A 24,912-nucleotide genomic window follows, 5' to 3' on the forward strand; every position below is an offset into this window, starting at 1 on the left:
TGTTACATTCTGTTCTTTTTTCTTTTGATAGCTATAAATTATTTTTAAAATGTATTTTTCAACAAAAATGATTTTATTTCAGTACCTATCAAAAGAAATGGACTTCAAAAGGTCCAGCCGTTCAACGTCAATCAGAAATGACTTCTTTCTTTACAGGAAAAAATAAAACACCAAACTTCTATAACAAGATATGTTTTATGTTACAACAAATCCTTCCCCTGCTTACATTTACCGGTATATAAATAAAATTATATTCTCGTAAAGTATTAGTTATACAAACTATCTATAATTTATACAAGACTTATAGCTTTATATCCTCGTGTCTTTTACGAAAAGAGATGGCGGTAATTTTATGGCAAAAACAAAAAAAAACTCCTTAGCAAAACGATGTACATTACACGTTTTGTTTGTTAATTATCTGCGTTGAGTATTACAAAACACGCATTCGACATCACCTTTGCTGTCACAAAATACCTGGGTGAAATACAGCTAAACGCACAAAACCTGGAAATCCACACTCCTAAATAAAAACTGGTATATGGCCTTTAAATGTCCTCTTTTTTAAATTGAACCCATCAAGAAGAAACTGTAATTTTTCCAATTTCCCTCCGACACTTTTAAATAAAATTTTGGGATGTAAATTTAACTGAAAGATGGAAGTCGGAATATTTTAAGTTAATATTGTCCTTATATTATCTTGTTCTGATATTTGTAAACGTAGGGTTTCCAGTCAATATGCGCTTACGTATTGTACTGCCCATCTCTATAGACACCAAAAGACCAATTCTAGTCCACAAAAAAAAGGTTACTCGTATATAAACACATGGAAAATGGCGCGTATACTTATGGTTTAAAATTGATGGTTAAATTTAAATAAGTCAAACACGGTGACTCCGTGACCGATCAATACTTTGAGAAATTACGTTTATATCTTAATTAAGATATATGTACATATATATATATTATATATACATATATATATATCTTAATTCGAACGATGACTTGTTCTATAAATCAATTTTAGGGGTACTTCCATATATATATGAAGAAAGGTAAAGTACTAAGTAAGTAATCTATAATTTTAGTACCAAATTTCTCCGTGGGAAAACGATGATGCAAAGACAACATTTGGATCAAAAACGTACAAAACATTTAATTTAATCATGCAATCATTATATTATATGAGTGTATTATACAACAGAATACAAATTCTTTGTCTGAACAATATGATTTATTATAATTTATTTTTATAAATTCAATGTCACTAAGACATTTCCCTATTCTATCTAACGACCTTAAGTTTTTTTTTATATAAATTGAACAACAAAAAAAAAAATTTTACAGATTAAAAGAAAAATTTAATACATTATGTGGAAGCACCCTAACGCTGTCACCACACACAGTAAGCTATCATTATCCAAGCAACTACTGCTAATTGGTGTTTCATGTAAATTTAGAGAAACAAAACCTATAGAAAAAAAATAATATATTAGACTATCAATTAAGAGTATCACAGTTACAACTCATTCATGCATCATTCATTGCAAAAAGTCTTATAATGTATTAATTATAGAAAAAAAAAGGTATGTACAAACTAAGTCCACGAAACAACTAATGTAGTTTCAATTTCCATGTCCTTATGGTTCAAATTTAAATTACTCGTTAGAAATTTAACTTCTCAACTGCTTAAGCTCTGATCAGCGCTCGCTCAACTCGCTCTTTATTTTATTTTGAGTATTAGATGCATTACTGTAATTTTGGAAATACTCCCTTCTCTTACATGCTGAACGTGGCCATTCAGTGTTTTTAAGACTGTTGGCCCTGTCTACCCCACAAGGGATATAGTCGTGACCATATGTATGTATGTATGCTCCTTCCTCTTACAAAAATTGATTTCCCGCGGCAGATGCAATCGATGCAAAAAACATGTCGCCATTTTTTTTCGCGCCTGCCATTTTATGGGGTCAGCAGTGGGATGCAAATACAGGGTGTTAAGAAAACTCTCGCCAGTATTAGTACGGCATAAACAGAAGACTAATTAAAAGCGTCGATGGTCGAATTGGTAAGGTGCCAGGTTAAAATGCTTATTGCGCAGAAAGGCACAGGTTCGAATCCCACGTCCGCCATGTACCAATTACTATTTTCGCAGTTATGTACATTAGTTTGAATACTAACCGATGGAGAAAAAATACGATGACTTGCATGTAATATAATAATTCCTAAGAGCTATTATTTCAATCTAAATATATATAAAAGAAGAAAGTGAATAACTGACTGACTGACATATCAACACACAGCACAAACCGCTGGGTCTGGTGAATTGAAATTTGTCGTGAAGAACTTACGTTCTTCATGTGGTCTAAGGTTGCACTATGAGAAGAATTCCCGAAATTCCCACGGGAACGGGAATTATGGCGATGTTTCGTCCTCCAGTACATAGAAAAGATTATAAGGATGATAAATTACAATGACTGTCAGAACGATGACATTTTCGTGACTACACTACTTTTTGGTCGCATTGCAATTTATATACCTGATAAGTTTTTCAAGTGAAATACTAGTTATAAACCGTTTTGACAAAACATAGATGAGATTGTAATAATTTAAATTAGAATTATTCAGTTTTTTTATCGTCATGTTACAAGTAGGTATGTTCAGAGCTGAGTTAATAAACGCATTTCAAAATGAAATCTTTTTTTTATTATATATTTTAACGTGTTGTATTTTTAATAATTATTTGTAGCATTTTAAAATCAAACATAGCTACAAAAGGAAATCTCGGCACCATCGTGGTCTGTGACAAATGAAATTCTAAGTATAAACTAATATAATATAATTTTTTATACATTTCAATTATTCGGCAAAAATTTGACTTAACACCAAAACTATTTGAGCATTAATTTTTTATAGAGCGCTCCGGAATTTTTTCACACGACCATACGTTTTCGTAAATTGACGCCCGGTGAAAATGCTGCAGTGTATTTTGTTCCGCCGTTTCGGTAAGCGGTAGTAAATTCAAGTTGTATTGGCATCATAAACCTTGTATCTTATTCTAAAAACAAATCAATATCTGAATTGAAATTTTATAATCTACATTAATTTTAAACGAGTTCAGTGTAAAGTCTTTTTTTCAACCGAATAGAGTTAATAAGAACGATATACGAGTCGGTAACATATATTATATATTTACAATGACTTGTTCGATGGTCACAGAATGGAATCCCGGCGCGCAGGGAATCCTGGGCCCTCGGGTTTTACCTGTGAAATAAAAAATAAGGATCAAATTAAGGACGTCCTGGTAAAGGGTCAGGTCAAAAGTACCCGAAACCGCCGAGCTTGCATGAAGCGAGTTATGAATGTGGATGAAGCGAAGGAAGTATGCAGGGATCGTGGCAAGTGGAAAGAGGTAGTCTCTGCCTACCCCTCCGGGAAAGAGGCGTGATTTTATGTATGTATGTAATAAAAAATAACATGAACTGACCGAGAAAACCAGACTGAAGAAGGCCTTATGTCTTTGAAAGTACGAGTCACATACAAATAGTCACGTCTATATCTTGTGGGGTAGACAGAGCCAACAGTCTTGAAAAAACTGACAGGCCACGTTCAGCTGTATGGCTTTATGACGACATTGAGATTAAAATAGTGACAGGTTGCTAGCACATCGCCTTAAAGAAGAATCTCAATTTTAAGCCTATCCCTTGGTAAGCTTTAACGACATCCATGGAAACGAAATGGAGTGGTCCTATTCTCTGATCCCTGATCTCCTAAGAAAGAGAACTAAGAGTGTATCTATCAATTACATACATCCGCCTCCCTCCCTGGATAATATTCACTACGCTCTGCCAAAAAAATTCTAAACGAAGGAAATTTCAATTGGTTGGTTGGTGTGTGTGTATGTATGTATGTCTGCAACAAGTGACGCACGTGGGCCGGCAGGCGGGCGAGTGCGGCTGGCTGCGCTCGCCGCCCGCGTACGAGATGTTGAACAGCATGGCCTCGAACGGGTCGCTGCGCATGCGCTGCTGGTTGGTGTATGTGTGTATGTATGTATGTATGTCTGCAACAAGTGACGCACGTGGGCCGGCAGGCGGGCGAGTGCGGCTGGCTGCGCTCGCCGCCCGCGTACGAGATGTTGAACAGCATGGCCTCGAACGGGTCGCTGCGCATGCGCTGCTGGTTGGTGTATGTGTGTGTGTATGTATGTATGTCTGCAACAAGTGACGCACGTGGGCCGGCAGGCGGGCGAGTGCGGCTGGCTGCGCTCGCCGCCCGCGTACGAGATGTTGAACAGCATGGCCTCGAACGGGTCGCTGCGCATGCGCTGCTGGTTGGTGTATGTGTGTATGTATGTATGTATGTCTGCAACAAGTGACGCACGTGGGCCGGCAGGCGGGCGAGTGCGGCTGGCTGCGCTCGCCGCCCGCGTACGAGATGTTGAACAGCATGGCCTCGAACGGGTCGCTGCGCATGCGCTGCTGGTTGGTGTATGTGTGTATGTATGTATGTATGTCTGCAACAAGTGACGCACGTGGGCCGGCAGGCGGGCGAGTGCGGCTGGCTGCGCTCGCCGCCCGCGTACGAGATGTTGAACAGCATGGCCTCGAACGGGTCGCTGCGCATGCGCTGCTGGTTGGTGTATGTGTGTATGTATGTATGTATGTCTGCAACAAGTGACGCACGTGGGCCGGCAGGCGGGCGAGTGCGGCTGGCTGCGCTCGCCGCCCGCGTACGAGATGTTGAACAGCATGGCCTCGAACGGGTCGCTGCGCATGCGCTGCTGGTTGGTGTATGTGTGTATGTATGTATGTATGTCTGCAACAAGTGACGCACGTGGGCCGGCAGGCGGGCGAGTGCGGCTGGCTGCGCTCGCCGCCCGCGTACGAGATGTTGAACAGCATGGCCTCGAACGGGTCGCTGCGCATGCGCTGCTGGTTGGTGTATGTGTGTATGTATGTATGTATGTCTGCAACAAGTGACGCACGTGGGCCGGCAGGCGGGCGAGTGCGGCTGGCTGCGCTCGCCGCCCGCGTACGAGATGTTGAACAGCATGGCCTCGAACGGGTCGCTGCGCATGCGCTGCTGGTTGGTGTATGTGTGTATGTATGTATGTATGTCTGCAACAAGTGACGCACGTGGGCCGGCAGGCGGGCGAGTGCGGCTGGCTGCGCTCGCCGCCCGCGTACGAGATGTTGAACAGCATGGCCTCGAACGGGTCGCTGCGCATGCGCTGCTGGTTGGTGTATGTGTGTATGTATGTATGTATGTCTGCAACAAGTGACGCACGTGGGCCGGCAGGCGGGCGAGTGCGGCTGGCTGCGCTCGCCGCCCGCGTACGAGATGTTGAACAGCATGGCCTCGAACGGGTCGCTGCGCATGCGCTGCTGGTTGGTGTATGTGTGTGTGTATGTATGTATGTCTGCAACAAGTGACGCACGTGGGCCGGCAGGCGGGCGAGTGCGGCTGGCTGCGCTCGCCGCCCGCGTACGAGATGTTGAACAGCATGGCCTCGAACGGGTCGCTGCGCATGCGCTGCTGGTTGGTGTATGTGTGTATGTATGTATGTATGTCTGCAACAAGTGACGCACGTGGGCCGGCAGGCGGGCGAGTGCGGCTGGCTGCGCTCGCCGCCCGCGTACGAGATGTTGAACAGCATGGCCTCGAACGGGTCGCTGCGCATGCGCTGCTGGTTGGTGTATGTGTGTATGTATGTATGTATGTCTGCAACAAGTGACGCACGTGGGCCGGCAGGCGGGCGAGTGCGGCTGGCTGCGCTCGCCGCCCGCGTACGAGATGTTGAACAGCATGGCCTCGAACGGGTCGCTGCGCATGCGCTGCTGGTTGGTGTATGTGTGTATGTATGTATGTATGTCTGCAACAAGTGACGCACGTGGGCCGGCAGGCGGGCGAGTGCGGCTGGCTGCGCTCGCCGCCCGCGTACGAGATGTTGAACAGCATGGCCTCGAACGGGTCGCTGCGCATGCGCTGCTGGTTGGTGTATGTGTGTATGTATGTATGTATGTCTGCAACAAGTGACGCACGTGGGCCGGCAGGCGGGCGAGTGCGGCTGGCTGCGCTCGCCGCCCGCGTACGAGATGTTGAACAGCATGGCCTCGAACGGGTCGCTGCGCATGCGCTGCTGGTTGGTGTATGTGTGTATGTATGTATGTATGTCTGCAACAAGTGACGCACGTGGGCCGGCAGGCGGGCGAGTGCGGCTGGCTGCGCTCGCCGCCCGCGTACGAGATGTTGAACAGCATGGCCTCGAACGGGTCGCTGCGCATGCGCTGCTGGTTGGCGCGCGCCGCCGCCGCCGCGTCGCGCACCACGCGCGCCTCCTCCGACCCGTCCTGAAACACATACATATGAACATACATACATACGAACAAACATACACACATACATACATAAATACATACATACATACACACATCATACATACATACATACATATACGTATGGTCAAAGACATACTGGGTGACATTTAAAACAACTGCATCCTTTTAAACTTAGACTATTCCCATGCTTCTGAGTCGTTTGAGCTTATTTTTATTTAAATTAAACGTCATCATTTTCACATTTAAAAAACCCTCAAAAACAACGTCACACGCTTTAATACAATCGATACTACAAAAAGAAATTAAAACTAAACATGTAAATAAATGTCTGAAAAATAAATTATTTTTCTAGTATCAAGATCAAGTAAAGTACAGAGTTGTCGAGATCGCTCAGCTGAATGAATTGTGTCGTTGACCTCTGAATCTTACGCGTCGCTTTTCCGCCGGCCGGGGTGATATTACGTATTTAAGATCGTGGATTTTGATACTTTAATTTTTTCGTACTTTCTGAAATATGAACCAATAATTTTCTTTTAACGTTTTTAATTATCCTTTAAATGAGTACACTTAACAGTTAAATTTATGCAGTTGAATTAAAAGTCACCCTGTATACCTTATGTCTGACCATACGAGTTACAAACATTCACGTCTATATCCCTAGCGACGTAGAGAGCCAATATTCTTGAAAAGACTGAAAAGCTTTATGGTGGCATTCCTTAGTCACCTTAAACGACATCCATGGGAAAAAATGGAGTAGTCCTATTCTTTTTTTAAATCGGGAACCACACGTTAAAAATATACTCCTTAACACTACAATATCCATCATGATTATACGACTTTGGTTGACTGGAAGAAATCCCATTGGGTATAAGTCCGCCATTGTACATATTCTTCTAAATCTAAACTGCTTTGTAATTTGTTATATTTATTTTTATGTGCAATAAAGAGTTTACAAACAAACTTTCAAGTGGCCGTTCACATTCACCTCAGGCCTAGGGCTCCACAGCCTGACCACAGCCTGGTTTGATTTTATGTATGTATATATGTATTAATGTATGTATGTATAATATCCACTACGATTACACGACTCGTAACAATTGCCCGTCCACATTCACCTCGGGCCTAGGGCTCCACAACCTGACCACGGCCTGGTTTGATTTTATGTATGTATATATGTATATATGTATGTATGTATGTATGTATGTATAATACATACATACATACATACATATGGTCACGTCTATATCCCTTGCGGGGTAGACAGAGCCAACAGTCTTAAAAAGGCTGAATGGCCACGTTCAGCTATTTGGCTTAATTATAGAATTGAGATTCAAATAGTGACAGGTTGCTAACCCAACGCCTAAAAAAGAATCCCAAGTTTGTAAGCCTATCCCTTAGTCGCCTTTTACGACATCCATGGAAAAGAGCTGGAGTGGTCCTATTCTTTTTTGTGTTGGTGCCGGGAACCACACGGCACACGGTATGTATAATATCCACCACGATTACACGACTCGTAACAATTGCCCGTTCACATTCACCTCAGGCCTAGGGCTCCACAGCCTGACCACGGCCTCAATGCCGCTGGTGGCCAACAGGAACATGCCGGGGTGCAGCTGCACACAGTTCACGATGGACTCGTCGCCACGGAGCACCCTCACTATGTTCCCGGAGTCACGGCACCAGATGAACATGCTGCCGTCGTCTGAGCTGGAATAGGGGGGGGGGGGGGGGCGTAAATATTGAATAGAATACATACATACATACATACATAATAAAATCACGCCTCTTTCCCGGAGGGGTAGGCAGAGACTACCTCTTTCCACTTGCCACGATCTCTGCATATTTCCTTCGCTTCATCCACATTCATAACTCTCTTCATACAAGCTCGGCGGTTTCGGGTACTTTTGACCTGACCCTTTGCCAGGACGTCCTTAATTTGATCAAGATACGTTCGTCTAGGTCTTCCCACTCCAACCTTTCCCTCCACACACCCTGTTTTTTTTATAATCGAGTAAATTTGAGATAATGGAAGAGCGACGGAACTATACCTATACCGACAAGATTGGATAAAAAGATTGACGAAGCCTATTGGAAATGATATGGCTTATTTAGGGTAGGTATCAATGTTTGTTTATTTTGTAAGATTACAAGGAATTAATAATTCTGAGGTACTAATATGGCGCGCGCATAGACATGGAAAAAAAGGCGGACGGAGTGTGGCTTGGAAAAAAGTGAAGCGTCGTAATCTATCGGCAGCGAGTATCTATTGACGAGTGTTCGGGATGATACAGTTATTTGGCTTATTTCAGTTTTCTTCGGACTTCAATATATTGAGGCTTTTCTCATTTTCAGTCCTTGAAATGCCCACCCCTCCGGAAAAGAGGGGTGATTCTATGTATGTATGTATAAAAAAAGTGCCGTGTGGTTCCCGGCACGAATAAAAAAAAGAATAGGACCACACCATCTCGTTCCCGTGGATGTCGTAAAAGGCGACTAAGGGATAGGCTTATAAACATGGGATTCTTCTTTTAAGCGATGGGCTAGCAACCTGTCACTATTAGAATCTCAATTCCATCATAAAGCCAAACAGCTGAACGTGGCCTATCAGTTTGTTTGTTTGTAAACTCTTCATTGCACATAAAAATAAATATAACAAAGTACAAAAAAGTTATTGGATTTAGAAGAATATGTACAATGGCGGACTTATCCCCAATGGGATTTCTTCCAGCCAACCAAAATATAAAGGAAAATCCAAAATTAAAAGTTTTTTCAAGACTGTCGGCTCTGTCTACCCCTCCGGGAAAGAGGCATGATTTTATGTACATATATGTATAAAAAAAAAAAACTGGTGTCTCTCACCCAGCCGCGATAAAATTAGCATCGGGCCCCAAAAAGTTGGCCTCCTTGATATCAGTGGTGGTGTTGCAGTGCCCCAGGAACCGCTGCGAGTAGTCCAGGGCCGAGGCGCGCAGCTGCCGCTCCAGAACGCTGGTGGACTGGTTCTCCTCGGTTTCGGCGGCTGAAAAATCTACATACATACATACATACATACATATTGTCACGTCTATATCCCTATAGTCTTGAAAAGACTGAATGGCCACGTTCAGCTGTTTGGCTTAACGATAGAATTGAGATTCAAATAGTGACAGGTTGCTAGCTGTTGAATCGCCTACGAGATGAATTCTAAGTTTATAAGCCTATCCCTCAGTCGCCTATTATGACATCCATGGCAAAGACATATATACAAATAGTGACAGTTTGCTAGCCCATCGCCTAAAAAAAGAATCCCAAGTTTGTAAGCCTATCCTTTAGTCGCCTTTTACGACATCCATGGGAACGAGATGGAGTGGTTCTATTCTTGTTTTTTTATTGGTGCCGGGAACCACACGGCAAAGACATAGTGGTTCTATTCTAAAATGCCGAAAACCACACGGCATCATATGTTTGTATTTATACGGTTTAGTTAGATAATCGTTTTTATTTCATTCCTTTGATTTTACCAAAGGTTGGCTGGAAGAGATTGCTTAGCGATGAGTCAGCCTTTGCTCAACATAATTATAATGTATGTTTCTACTACCTGTCACTATTTGAATCTCAATTCTATCATTAAGCCAAATAGCTGAACGTGGCCATTCAGTCTTTTCAAGACTGTTGGCTCTGTCTACCCCGCAAGGGATATAGACGTGACCATATGTATGTATGTATGTATGTATGTTTCTACTACATATGCATTTTTTGTGCCGTGTGGTTCCCGGCACCAATACAAAAAATAATAGGACCACACCATCTCTTTCCAATGGACGTCGATATGATAACATACGTAAATGGGATTCATTTTTTAGGCGATGGTCTAACAACCTGTCACTATTTGAATCTCAATCCTATCTTAAAGCCAAATAGCTGAACGTGGCCTATCAGTCTTTTCAAGACTGTTGGCTCTTTACCCCACGAGGGATATAGACGTGACCATATGTATATATGTATGTATTTTTTTATGGGCAATAAAGATAATTTGTATTGTATTGTATTGTATTGTATTGTATTGTATTGTATTATATTGTATTGTATTGTATCCCACTCACCTTCGTCTGGCTGTGTGTCCCTCTGTTCCAACGCGACGTTGATGTCCTTCTGTAGCAAAACTACTGCGTGACTCGACGCGTGCTTTGGGAACCTGCAAATAAACATCATTGTTGTTGAAAAGTAAAATAAACATCATTGTTGTTGAAAAGTAAAATAAACATCATTGTTGTTGAAAAGTAAAATAAACATCATTGTTGTTGAAAAGTAAAATAAACATCATTGTTGTTGTAAAGAAAAATAAACATCATTGCTGTTGAAAAGTAAGATTCGCCACTAGAGTTATTATTATCTTCGAATATAGGTAATATTGGGAACCTGCAAATAAAACATCATTGTTGTTGAAAAGTAAGATTCGCCACTAGAGTTATTATCTTCGAATGTAGGTAATATAGTCGCAAAGTTAGTTAGTTACGTCAGAAGACAGAAGGACAAAAGAGGAGAGAAATAATCAAATTAAAAGTACTATAAAATGAATAAAAAGGAAAAATAACTGTCAAGAAAGTAAAATTATAATTGTATTAACCCATTAATACAATTTTAATTTGATAACTAATATTAAAAATGCAAAACTAAGTTTGTTAGTCATCTCTTCAAGCATAAAGTGAGTTTGTTTATCATCTCTTCAAACAATATCTACTAAACTAATCTCCTTGAAATTATGAGTATATATAATTAAGATTCTGAATAAGGACGTAGGGTACCTTTCATCCCGGTAAAAACTTTAGTTCTCATGGGATTTAAAAACCTGTATACTTTTAAATGTGGCTCTTAATGCGTATTAAGGGCGAAGCTGGTGGTAAAAGCTAGTCTATATAATAAAGTTAGAAATTTTGAAGTTTGTTGGTAGTATTAACTTCTTACCTATTATTAGATATAATTAAACATGCAATGCAGTGTGCATCTTTTTATTCAAGGATTGATCGATGACAAAAAATTCAGTGACATTATATAGATTATAAACTCCTTTGTGCCGTGTGGTTCCCGGCACCAATAGAAAAAAGAATAGGACCACTCCATCCCTTTCCCATGGATGTCGTAAAAGGCGACTAAGGGGTAGGCTTATAAACTTGGGATTCTTTTTTAGGCGATGGGCTAGCAACCTGTCACTATTTGAATCTCAATTCTATCATTAAGCCAAATAGCTGAACGTGGCCTATCAGTCTTTTTAAGACTGTTGGCTCTTTACCCCACGAGGGATATAGTGCCGTGTGGTTCCCGGCACCAATAGAAAAAAGAATAGGACCACTCCATCTCTTTCCCATGGATGTCGTAAAAGGCGACTAAGGGATAGGCTTACAAACTTGGGATTCTTTTTTAGGCGATGGGCTAGCAACCTGTCACTATTTGAATCTCAATTATATCATTAAGCCAAATAGCTGAACGTGGCCTATTGGTCTTTACAAGACTGTTGGCTCTGTCTACCCCGCAAGGGATGTAGACGTGATTATATGTATGTATGTATGTATGTATATGTATGTATGTATGTATATGTATATATGTATGTATATGTATGTATGTATATGTATGTATGTATATGTATGTATGTATATGTATGTATGTATGTATATGTATATATGTATGCATATGTATGTATGTATGAACTCCTCACCTCTGCCGGAAGTACAGCAGACACTCGTGCGCCTCGCGCGCCCTCCGCAGCTCCATGAGCGCCTTGGCGAGGCGGAAGTGGGACTTCACGTGGCCCGAGTCCAATGCTATGGCGCGGTAGCAGTCCTTTATTGCCGCGTACGTGTCTCCTGACCTGGGAAGTGAATGAGGAGGAACATTTAAGGAAAAGTTACTAAATTTGCTTATAGAAAAAGCATACTACTCAGTAAATGAATGCCTTATATATTAAGTTTATTATTGTAAATTAATTATTTATAGCAATGCACATTTCATTTTATTTAGTTTAATATAAATTTTGAATAATTTATTACCTATCTGACTAACAATGACGTAAAAAAAAAATAAAGAAAATTAGAAATGCATGATAATTTTTTTTGTTTTTGTTAATTGATATGAGGCAATGTAATTTTTATTATTTAGTTTAAAATATTAATTTTGTATGCCCAATGGCGGGACATAGTGTACATTTTCACAATAAAATGTCAACCTGTGATAACCTATGTTCACAAAATAAACGATTTGATTTGATTTGATTTGAGGAGGAACACATAGTCACGTACTGTTGTCTCTATTGAAAATACTGAAAGGTTCAGCTTAGATTTATAGTAAATATGGTTTAAGTATTGAACGGGCCGAGGGTCTGTTGTCTCTCTGTGTCTGTGTCTGAATAAAATAAAAAATAATTTCGCCTGTTCCAGATACGTCTTGTCGTCTTAGTCTCGATGTCGATTGTCCTTTTTTCACAGTCTGTCAGTCAGTTTTAGTCATCTAAATTGTCAAGTCAAAAAGTGGTTTGTCCATGGAGGCTGAACAGCCGCTACAAGTATGTTTATCTAATATATTTAAACGAGCAATTCTTGTATATATATAATCAGGATCTCGGAAACGGCTCCAACGATTTTCATGAAAGTTACAAATTAGGGGCATTTCGGCTCAAGGAATCGATTTATCAGGTCCTAGATTCGAGAAAAGCTCGGTTCCCAAGATATATAAACATTTTAAAAACCGCGTTTTAAAAAACTATATCAGCGCCATCTCTGGTAGTTATTCATTATTTATTATCACCCACACAAAGGTGCTCTGCTTAACCCAATGGTAGACTGTTAGACCTAGGTTATTAGCATTAAGTCCGCCTATTGTACTTTACAAATTGTAATTGCTGCAATAAATCCTACTAATATTATAAATGCAAAAGTTTGTGAGTATGTCAGGATATCAGTATGGATGTATGTTACTCTTTCACGCAAAAACAACTGAACCGATTACGATGAAATTTGGTATGTAGGTAGCTGGAGACCCAGGATAACATATAGGCTACTTTTTATCCCGGAGTTCCCGCGGGATTGATAGGGTTTCCATGCGGAAGAAGTCACGGGCAGCTTCTAGTTATAATATAAAGGTGTAAAGGTTGTTACAATTGAAGCTGCTTTAACTAAGCATTATTTTGTCCTTCCAAACCTTGTAAATCCATCCATATAATCACGACTATATCACTTGCGGGGTAGACAGAGCCAGCATACATACATAAAATCACGCCTCTTTTCCGAAGGGGTAGGCAGAGACTACCTCTTTCCACTTGCCACGATCTCTGCACACTTCCTTCGCTTCATCCACATTCATAACTCTCTTCATGCAAGCTCGGCGGTTTCGGGTACTTGACCTGACCCTTTACCAGGACGTCCTTAATTTAATCAAGATACGTTCTTCTAGGTCTTCCCACAAAGCCAGCAACCAGAATTTTTATCCCGGACTTCCAGCGGGATTGATTCCACGCGTACGAAGTCGCGGGCGGCCTCTAAAAACTAATAAATGAATAAAGCATATATGTATAGTATTATAAAGCCCACTCACCACGCCCTCCTCATAAGTGCGGCGGCTCTGTTTGAATACAATATAGCGCAGTCCGGACATATGCCGATAGCGTCGTTGTACAGTTGTACGGCCGTTGAGTAGTTGCCTTTATTCACTAGTTCGTTGGCCTGATGGGAGAAATACATACATACATACATATAATCACGTGTAGCTATATCACTTGCGGGGTAAAAATTCACTAATTCGTTGGCCTGATGGGAGAAATACATACATATCTACATACATATAATCACGTCTATATCCCTTGCGGGGTAAAAAATCACTTATTCGTTGGCCTGATGGGAGAAATACACACATACATACATACATATAATTACGTGTATATCCCTTGCGGGGTAAAAAGAACCAAACAGTCTTGAGAGACTGACAGGCCACGTTCAGCTGTTCGGCTTAATGATAGAATTGAGATTCATATAGTGACAGGTTGCTATACCGTCGCCTAAAAGAAGTAATGACACATACTTACATACATATGGTTTGGTCATGTCTATATCCCTTGCGGGGTAGACAGAGCCAACAATCTTGAAAAGACTGATAGGCCACGGTCAGCTATTTGGCTTAACGATAGAATTGAGATTCAAATAGTGACAGGTTGCTAGCCTGTCGCCTAAAAGAAGAATCCCAAGTTTATAAGCATATCCCTTAGTCGCCTTTTACGACATCCATGGGAACGAGACGGAGTGGTCCTATTCCTTTTTTCTAAAGGTGCCGGGAAGCACACGGCATAAAATTTACTTTTAAATATTCATAATTATACTGAACTAGCGACCCGCCCCGTCTTCGAACGGGTGCAAAATTATAAATGTTATTATACATAAAAACCTTCCTCTTGAATCACTCTACCTGTTACAAAAAACCGCATCAAAATCCGTTGCGTAATTTTAAAGATTTAAGCATACAGACAAACAGACTAAAATTGCGACTTTGTTTCATACTATGTAGTGATAAACATTTCACTTACCGTTTCCTTAAGCTGTCTAACTTTCTCCGGCAACTGGGTTTGAGGTTCGACAGTTCCATTCGCCCCGTTAGTCCCGTTGGCCCCGCCCGTTCCATTGGACCCGGTCGTGCCGTTTGTCCCGTTTTTAGGTTTGCCCTCTCCCTCGCGATACCCGTGATTGTGCTGAATTATAAAACTTTCCACCAGGACCGGACGTCGAGCTGAGTTTATGTCGAATAGGTACACCTATAGACAAATTTGACGATGAGAGGATGAATGAAAAGAGGTTGATTAAACATATGACAGCCTTCGACGGCCTCTGTGGCTCAGCGGTAGTACGCTTGTCTGTGACACCGGAGGTCCCGGGTTCGAATCCCGGTCAGGGCATGATGAGAAAAGAACTTTTTCTGATTGGCCTGGGTCTTGGATGTTTATCTATATAAGTATTTATTATAAAATATAGTATCGTTGAGTTAGTATCTCGTAACACAAGTTTCGAACTTACTTCGAGGCTAACTCAGTCAGTGTAATTTGTCCCGTATATATATATATTTAAATACAAAGGAAGGGTGAATGGAACTGTTGGTGTGGGAAGGCATAGACGAACGTACCTTGATCAAATCGGAGACGTTCTATCTAGAAGAGTGTAAAGATTAAAGAACTAGCAAGAAGAGTGACGATGTTAAGTTTGGATGGTTTGGTCATGTGGAGAGGATGAATGAAAGCAGGTTGACTAAGCAGATATACAAGGAGAGTGTGGAGGTAAAGGTCGGAGTGGGAAGACCTAGACGAACGTATCTTGATCAAATTAAGGACGTCCTGGTTAAGAGTCAGGTCAAAAATACCCGAAACCGCCGAACTTGTATCAAGAGAGTTATGAATGTGGATGAAGCGAAAGAAGTGTGCAGGGATCGTGGCAAGTGGAAAGATGTTGTCTCTGCCTACCCCTCCGGGAAAGAGGCGTGATTTATGTATGTATGTAAAACACAAATTTAAAGTTTTTTACATTTTAATATAAACAAACGTGTTCTTTTTTTTTGTTGGCAGGTTACACAGATTGAGTTAGCCTCGAGATTTGTGTAACGAGATATTAACTCAACGATACTACATGTTGTTTTATAATATACTAGCTGTGCCCGCAACTTCGTCCGCGTGGAAAAGTTATTTTGGGCGTCATTGAAGCCCTCAAGGATGAATAATTTTCCCCGATTTTTATTTTTCACATTCTCCATTATTTCTTATTGCAGCGTGATGTTATATAGCCTAAAGCCCTCCTCGATAAATGATCTATTCAACACAAAATAATTTTTCAATTCGATTATCAGTACCAGTAGTTCCTGAGTTTAGCGCGTTCAAGCAAACAAACTCTTCAGCTTTATAATATTAGTAAAGATAAACGAGTGCAATTAAATGACCCACACTTAGCGTTGACTTTTGATGACACTGTCTCCCCGTTAGTTCCGCGAACGTTGATAAGTTATTATGTCTTGTCAGTTATATCTACCTATATTCTCTTGTATGTTTGTTAATTCTGTGTATTGAAATCATTAATTTTATACACATTCACATTTTTTTTAAATATAGACATAGTGCATTCGTCCACGATTTAGATTTAAGGAATCTATATTTGTAACTGTGAAAATGCTGCAGTGTAGTTTGTTCCGCCGCTTTTTCTACACATGCGCTTTGGAAGCGATAGATAAATCTATACTAATATTATAAAGCTGAAGAGTTTGTTTGTTTGATCGCGCTAATCTCAAGAACTACTAGTTCGAATTGAAAACATTTTTTTGTGTTGAATAGACTATTTATCGAGGAAGGCTTAAGGCTATATAACTTCACACTGCAACCATTAGAAGCGAAGAAATAATGGAAAATGTGAAAAAAAAAACGGGGAAAATTATTAATCCTTGAGGTTTTCAATGATGCCCAAAACAACTTTTCCACGCGGACGAAGTGGCGGGATATAATTAGATTTAGGTTATGTGACATCAATATAATGATACCTTGTATTGATGAATGAATGAATGAATGAATGATTTATTATGCATTGAATGAGTCATAATACAGTTGTTACATTTGTTTAAAGCACTTAACATTCAGCCGCGGATAATTTTGAAAATTAAACTATTCTATTCTATTCTGCATATATATATATATATATATATTTACCTGTTCAGATCCGAGGTTAACCAGCAGCTCATTGCCATCATGACTGAATGTTACGTACGTAGTGGCCTTCTTTGGAAATGTGTGTTCGTTTGGCTCCATGGAGAGGTGACCTTTGAAAAAAAAAAATCGATTTTTCTCCTTTTTCTTTTAATACTAGGTACCAATAATGTACGTACACTATATTTTTGAAAAACGAACGAATGAATTATCGTTGGCGGTCTTTCTTTTAATTTTACTCTTGCAAAAGTTACTCATAAGCCTGTTGATATGTATATATGCATTTTTAACTCCGATCATAAAAATCTGTAGTGACCTAGGAATACATGGTGAACATACATACATATAAACATACATACATATACAGGGTGACATTTAAAACAACTGCATCCTTTTAAACATAGACTATACCCATGCTTCTGAGCCGTTTGAGCCTATTTTTATTTAAATTAATCTTCATCATTTTCACATTTAAAAAACCCTCAAAAACTACGTCACACGCTTTATTAAAGACCAATACTACAAAAAGAAATTAAAACTAAACATGTAAATAAATGTCTGAAAAAAAAATATTTTTCTAGTATCAAGATCAAGGAAAGTACAGAGTTGTCGAGATCGCTCAGCTGAATGAATTGTGTCGTTGACCTCTGAATCTTACGCGTCGCTTTTCCGCCGGCCGGGGTGATATGACGTATTAAGGATCGTGGATTTTGATACTTTAATTTTTTTTCGTACTTTCTGAAATATGAACCGATATTTTTCTTTTAACGTTTTTAAATATCCTTTAGATGAGTACGCTTAACAGTTAAATTTATGCAGTTGAATTAAAAGTCACCCTGTATATAATCACGTCTATATCCCTTGCGGGGTAGACAGAGCCAAGTCTTAAAAAGACCGATAGGCCACGTTCAGCTGTATGGCTTAATGATAGAATTGAGGTTCAAATAGTGACAGGTTGCTAGCATGTCGCCTAAAAGAAGAATCCCAAGGTTATAAGTTTATCCTTTAGTCGCCTATTACGATATCCATGGGAAAGAGATAGAGTGGTCTTATTCTTTTTTCTATTGGTGCCGGGAACCACACGGCACGTGAAGAATTGTAGTAAAACATATAAATATAATACAATGAGCATTAGTGGTCAAATAGTCGTATGGTTCCTACAACATGTGGTTGCTAACCCATCACCTACAAGGGATCCCAAGTTTATAGCCTAACCCTAAGTCGCCTTTACTTTTCATGGGAAAGATACAAAGCGATTCTATTCTTAAATATCTTATACCACACGGCACAAGAAAAAAAAGTACCAAAAACATGATAATTACCTGGTGCGAAGTAATTGACAGCGGCCCTGGGGATGTTGTTGTCGGGGTCCCCGTGGCCTGCGCGCGCGCCGCGGCCCTGCAGCGAGTCGAACCGGCGCAGCCGCCCGCCCTGCGGCACGCGCGCTTTGTTAGCCATGCTATGGTATGCTATGCTATGCTATGGTATGTTGTGCTATGCTTTGCTATGCTATGCTTTGTTATGTTACGCTATGCAATGCTATGCTATGGTATGCTATGCTGTTTTATGTTATGCTTTGCTATGCTATGCTAAGCTATGCTGTTTTTCTATGCTATGTTTTGCTAGGCTATGCTATGCAATGCTATGCTACGGTACGCTATGCTGTTTTGCTATGCTATGCTTTGCTATGCTTTGCTATGCTATGCTATGTTACGGTACGCTATGCTGTTTTGCTATGCTATGATTTGCTATGTTATGCTATGCTATGATTTGCTATGTTATGCTATGCTATGCTTTGCTATGTTACGCTAAGCTATGCTGTTTTTCTATGCTTTGCTTTGCTAGGCTATGCTATGCTATGTTACACTGCACGTTACACGCTCATGGCATGAGCAGTTATAAAACAATTATGTGCAGTGTTACCGCTCGATAGCCCACTATCGATAATTGAGTAAAGGGTATCGATACTATCGATGATTTTGTAGTTATTAAGAATAGTATAAATAATTTTGTCTTTGTGAGACTGTTATCTCTGTCTACCCCGTAAGAGATAATAACGTGATAATATACATATATGTATAAATAAGTCTGTTACAATGGTGTGCCAAACTGAAGTATCGTTAGGCATATCGATATAACACATGATTTCTATGATAAACTATCGATAGTTAGACAACGCTAATTAAGTGCTAGGGCTGTGCATGGTCCAGAAGTTTTATCGGTACTATTCTTTATTTCGCCTTATGACATATGACTTTTTAAAAGAGTCGATAACATAAATAAAATGATTCCCCTGATCTTGAAAATGGCTTTCTAATAAATTTTGATAAAGCACTATCTATATTACTTTTATAACATTGCATGCTATAATTTTATTATGGCTATATGGGAAGGTAATGCAATGTATAATCGATCACCTTTATTTCATTCATTCATATCATTATTCAAAATATCATTAAAAAAACATTAAAATATACACAAAATACCTGATTCTTGGCCAATTTAATCATCCTAGTGTCGTACAATCGCACATAAAAATCATTAGCGCCGACAGCCAGTTGGTGAGGTCTGCGGGGATTGATAGCCACACACTTCGCCTCGGCATGGCGTCCGAGATGGTTAAGTAGATTCACTAGTACATTGGGCGAGTCGGAATTGCATGTGTGCGACATTCGAAGGTCATGTTGGCTGTGAAAGAAGAAACATTGACAAAGTTATTACATTTTCTAGGTAGGGTCTATTAATTCATATTATATAGCGGTAGGTAATACGCTTGTCTGTTACACAGGAGGTCCCGTATTCGAATCCCGGTCAGGGCATGATGAGAAACGAACTTTCTCTGACTGGTTTGGATGTTTATCTATAATTAAGATATTATTGTAACACAAGTTTTGAACTTACTTCGAGGCTAACTCAATCTGTTTAATTTGTCCCGTGAATATTTATTATCACTTAATAATTGTCATATCTTTTGGTTTCTCAACATTGGTTGACGACGAATGAAGTACTTAAAACTAAAGTTTACTGCCACTTGTAAGCGTCAGTTCAGAAGAAGCGGTGACTTGACTGGTGTGGTCGTCAGACGCTTTATACTCACTCAACGGCAAAAAAAAATAAGATTAAATAATATCCCATTACCGCGCGATATGAGAGAATCTCCCGCAGTGGCAATGATTTCTACGCTATAAGAGAATGAGATGATTATATTAATGATAAACATGTGTGGCCCGAGCTGGACATAATGGCCTCTTAAATGCTTGTGTATTTTTGACATGATCTTGACATAATTTGTACAGCATGTACATATTTCATTTTATATTTATTTTACTTGACGAAATATTCGTATTGACATAATCAGTTCTACATTCATACATGTTTTTTAATGTAGACAATGTGCATTTGTCCACGATTTAGATTTAAGAGATCTATATTTGTAAATTGACGTCCTATGAAAATGCTGCAGTGTAGTTTGTTCCGCCGCTTCTTCTACACATGCGCTTTGGAAGCGGTAGTAGTTATAATTAGATTTAAGTTATGTGACGTCAATAAGTGATACCTTGTATCCAATTTTGAAAATAAATCTATTCTATTCTATCCTAGATGAGATAAAAAAGTATGTGAACCCCGATATATTGGGATTCACTTACTTACAGAATTAACCCATCTTCTCCAGCAGAACAAATTAGATGTGGATTGTCTGGCGCGGTGGCCAGTCGCTTCACTCTCCCGCAGTGGCAGGTACACTCGAGGAGAGAAGCGCCTTCTATAACGCTGCGCGCGCGCACCGTGCCGTCTGCGGCGCATGTCGCTATTATATCAGGGGTTAGGAACTGAAATGAAAAACTGTAGTTGTAAATTATGTGCAAAATATGTTTTTTTTTTTTTTTAACTCGTAACAATGTAAAAAATTGTATAACAATTTATCATGAACAAAAAAAAATCATTTCACCACGGCATGTAAAAACTATAGGTCCCGTGGGATTTAGGTAAACTGTATTCTGTTGGTAAAGGGTCAGGTCAAAAGTACCCGAAACCGCCGAGCTTGTATGAAGAGTGTAAAGGTGGTGTGTTAGGAGACTAATTGATAGACCGAATGATGAGTTAATACTGAATTATATTTCATACAAATCACTTATAAATAGGGTTACATTGTCTTACCTCTACATCTCCCTCGCAGGAGAAATTAAAATAAAATACAGTTTTATTTTAATTTTATCGAAATATGAATTAATTAATTATGTGTCATATTTATCATTTAAAAGTAATTTTGCACTTTCTGACAACCTACTCCTCAATACAAAAGTTATTAATTTTTTCTGTGATTCACTATCTAGTGTTTCTGCATAATACTCAATAGTGTCAATGAGGTGTTTTGTGTTATTTTCATCATCATTCATAACAGGTAATAAACCCAAAGCAACTTTATGGTTAAATTTCTCCATTGTAACTATCTTTCTATCAATTTTACACAAACTTTCTATTTCTTTAAATAAATCTTCAAATAAAGTACAATGTTTACACAATAATTCGTAATCCTCACTTGTTAAATCATTCAACTTCTCATTTATCTCCTCTAATACCTGCTCATATTTTAATTTTATCTGTTCAGCTTCTCTTAATTTCTTTTCAATAGTTTCTCCTATTCGTTTAGAAGGTCCTATTTTTATTAAATAAGTACGTATACATAATAATTCCTTATATATATCATGAATCAATTGAGCCATAACAATCAAATATAAGAGCTTACCCTTAACTAGTGTTTACTTATCGTCCATCCATACACGGAGCCTCATCGCATTACCCTCTACACTGCACTTTATTTTGTTAGATATTTATTATAAGTAATGTTCTTTCTCTTCTTTTATGATTGAATTCATTTCTTAAAAGGTCCTTATTTATTTATTTTTTATTTATTTTTATCACTTCACTTTCACTTTTTATGCCGACACTTGTATTGTATTGCACTATTTCCGCATTTTGCGTCTTAGACCTGCTCGACCTTATCTGCCTCACGTCGTCCACGCCATGACCTCATCAGGAATGACTCTCTCTTATTTGTTTGCCTTATCTCCTCTCTAATCCACTTTCTGTGGCATCTTTTGTAAAAATGGTATATGACCATGCACACTCCGACAAATAGTATAACAAAAATTACACTGAGCATAATATTTGTTAAGCCCATATGTCGCTCTATCGTGGCTTGATTTAAAGCTCCACCACCAGCTGCATTTTGCGCCAAAATTATTTCCTCTTTAGTTTGAGATGCGCCCATTATGACGATTTTTAATATCCACTTCACACGTCGACAGATAGAGAACAAAATTTGCACTGCCCATTCTGTACTTAGTAGCCTTGCACTGTAGCACCGAGACGAAATCCGAAACTACACGTGCCAAACCGACACCAAATATGGCAGGGTCGCCATGTAAAGGTGGTGTGTTAGGAGACTAATTGATAGACCGAATGATGAGTTAATACTGAATTATATTTCATACAAATCACTTATAAATAGGGTTACATTGTCTTACCTCTACAAGAGAGTTATGAAAGTGGACGAAGCGAAGGAAGTATGCAGAGATTGTGGCAAGTGGAAAGAGGTAGTCTCTGCCTACCCCTCCGGGAAAGAGGCGTGAATGTATGTATTCTGTTGTAGGTGGCGCTAAATTAACGCGGGCGAAGCTGCGGCTTAAAGCTAGTCAGGTAATAAATCAAATTGATTGCCAGGTAACACAAAATAATTTATGACAGTAGGTATTAATGTTAAATATAGTTTTTAATGAGGTAAATCACCTTGAATGCATGCCCTAATTGGTAATTATTATTTTATGATTCACCTCTATTATTACGACAACAACACTTACACCTTTGTACATACATACATACATACATACATAAAATCACGCCTCTTTCCCGGAGGGGTAGGCAGAGACTACCTCTTTCCACTTGCCACGATCTCTGCATACTTCTTTCGCTTCGTCCACATTCATAACTCTCTTCATACAAGCTCGGCGGTTTCGGGTACTTTTGACCTGACCCTTTACCAGGACGTCCTTAATTTGATCAAGATACAATATACATATATATAATACCTTTGTACAATTTGCTGAATTTACAATACGTACATATAGTCGCGTCTAATTCCCACGCGGATTAGACAGAGCCAAGACTGAAAGGTCAGGGCTACATGATGGAATTGAGATTCAAAAAAAGTAATGACAGGATGGTAGCCTACAAGAGGAATCTCGAATTTATAAGCCTATCCTTTAGTAGCTGAATGTGGCCTATCAGTCTTTTCAATACTGTTGGCTCTGTTCACCCCACAAGGGATATAGATGTGATTATATGTATATATCCCTTAGTAGCCTATTACGACATAGTGGTACTATTCTAAAGTGCCATTCCCACACATGACACCTTGCTTAATTTACTTCATCTTGCTTTGATGGCCTCTGTGGTATAGCGGTAGTATTCTTGTTCGTAACATAGGAGGTCCCAGGTTCAGATAATGAAAAGAATTAACTGTTTCTGATTGGCCTAGGTCATGGATGTTTATCTGTATAAGTACCCAAACAAATATTACAAATGCCCAAGTAAGTTTGTTGACATATCACGCAATATCTACTGAACCTATCTTGTTGAAATTTTACATATATATATATTTTATAGTCTGAAGAAGGACAAAGGGTTCCTTTCTTTTTTTTTTCTTCTTAATTTAGTCCCAGTTACATCCTCATCTCTCTGGAGAGGAGCCCGGGGTATGCCTTCGACTATGGGGTATGCATGATATAGGGTACCTTTCATTCCAGTAAAAACTATACCTAGTTCCCATGGGATTTGTGAAAAATCTGTATTCTTTCATATGGCGTAAAATTCGCGCGTGAAAATACGAGTTAAAGCTTGTTTATTATAAAGTATAGTATTGTTGAGTTAGTAACTTGTCACACCAATCTCAAACTTACATCAAGTCCACAAAAACTTCATACAAATGTAGTTTGGGGAAAGACAAATTATTTAAAAATATTAACAGACAGACATGCAGAATATGTAAACAAAATATAAGTACTTAAGATAAACAGTTCCTTAGAAATGATAATAGGTACAATGCAAATAAATTATGACTCACCTTTACAGAGAAAATATTGCCTGTATGGCCCGTAGCTATGTTGTGGAGCTGTTTGTAGCGATAGGGGTCCCACAGGATAACGTGGAGATCATCTGATGCCGAGGCCAAGACTCTGTCAAATCAAATATAATTTTACTTACAATTTTCCTCTGAAAGTACAAAAATATTGCAAGAGGCGTCACTTACGATCCATCACGATTCCATTCCAGGCAGTTAACGCATCCCATATGTCCGTGGAGCTCTTTTTCGAGACCAAGTCTGTCTATCATACTCCGAGTCACCGTCAGACGGCTCTGGAATTGTCTGTCTACGTCACCACGCTCCCGGGCCGCCGTCAAACGAACGGTCCCCTTGACGAAGGCCGCGTCTTCACTCCTGCCCATTGTTGCTAAATTATTACTCAATAAGTCTAATTCAACATCACAATCGGACAAAATCTAGAGCTAACTACGGCCAGTTCTATTTATAGTGTTACACATTTCACTTAGCATTAAATCATGAAATAATGCTTTGTCAAGCGATTACAGGAATATTATAATCGGTTTAAAACTCGAGTAAACAAATAGGGTGAACAAAAAGCTTTTTTTCTTGAAAAGAAGGAAATTCTTCTCATGAAAATAAAAGGAGAACTGTCTAACAGCTGTCACGAAGTTGCCAGTATTAAATAATTATCAATATGTACGGAAAATAGAAAAAAACGGAAAATATAAAAATTAAGAAAGAAAATATAATTATCATCTCATTAAAACGTATACGCATCA

The 24,912-nt window shown here is 39.4% G+C and overlaps 1 protein-coding gene across 2 annotated transcripts; it reads right to left on the reverse strand.

Moving 5' to 3' along the window:
- Positions 1–176: 176 nt before the first annotated feature.
- On the reverse strand, positions 177–24,797 carry LOC106134101 (uncharacterized). 2 transcript variants are annotated; one of them, XM_013334063.2, is made up of 14 exons: positions 24,338–24,797; positions 24,152–24,263; positions 20,680–20,858; positions 19,515–19,716; positions 18,351–18,459; positions 17,032–17,141; positions 14,881–15,105; positions 13,899–14,026; positions 12,028–12,180; positions 10,418–10,509; positions 9,195–9,354; positions 7,874–8,042; positions 3,925–6,347; positions 177–3,258 (listed from the first exon to the last, which is right to left on the reverse strand). In XM_013334063.2, the coding sequence occupies exons 1-14, from the start codon at positions 24,532–24,534 to the stop codon at positions 3,255–3,257; spliced, it is 4,263 nt and encodes a 1,420-aa protein (XP_013189517.2). In that variant the 5' UTR covers positions 24,535–24,797; the 3' UTR covers positions 177–3,254. The 2 variants fall into 2 exon arrangements, with proteins under 2 accessions (XP_013189517.2, XP_013189516.2); XM_013334062.2 differs by having other exon boundaries at positions 9,195–9,363.
- Positions 24,798–24,912: the final 115 nt, after the last annotated feature.

The sequence above is a fragment of the Amyelois transitella genome, chromosome 8 (genome assembly GCF_032362555.1).
Source record: "Amyelois transitella isolate CPQ chromosome 8, ilAmyTran1.1, whole genome shotgun sequence".
Classification (NCBI taxonomy): domain Eukaryota; kingdom Metazoa; phylum Arthropoda; class Insecta; order Lepidoptera; family Pyralidae; genus Amyelois; species Amyelois transitella.

What these genes read in the sequence shown, in the direction of transcription:
- LOC106134101 (XM_013334062.2), bottom strand. Translation starts at nt 24,534, where the DNA reads ATGGGCAGGAGTGAAGACGCGGCCTTCGTCAAGGGGACCGTTCGTTTG. An exon ending in TTAAATTGGCCAAGAATCAG is followed by an intron (nt 18,460 to 19,514) that starts GTATTTTGTGTA and finishes CGCGTGCCGCAG; the next exon opens with GGCGGGCGGCTGCGCCGGTT. An exon ending in TTAGACAGCTTAAGGAAACG is followed by an intron (nt 14,027 to 14,880) that starts GTAAGTGAAATG and finishes TTCTCCCATCAG; the next exon opens with GCCAACGAACTAGTGAATAA.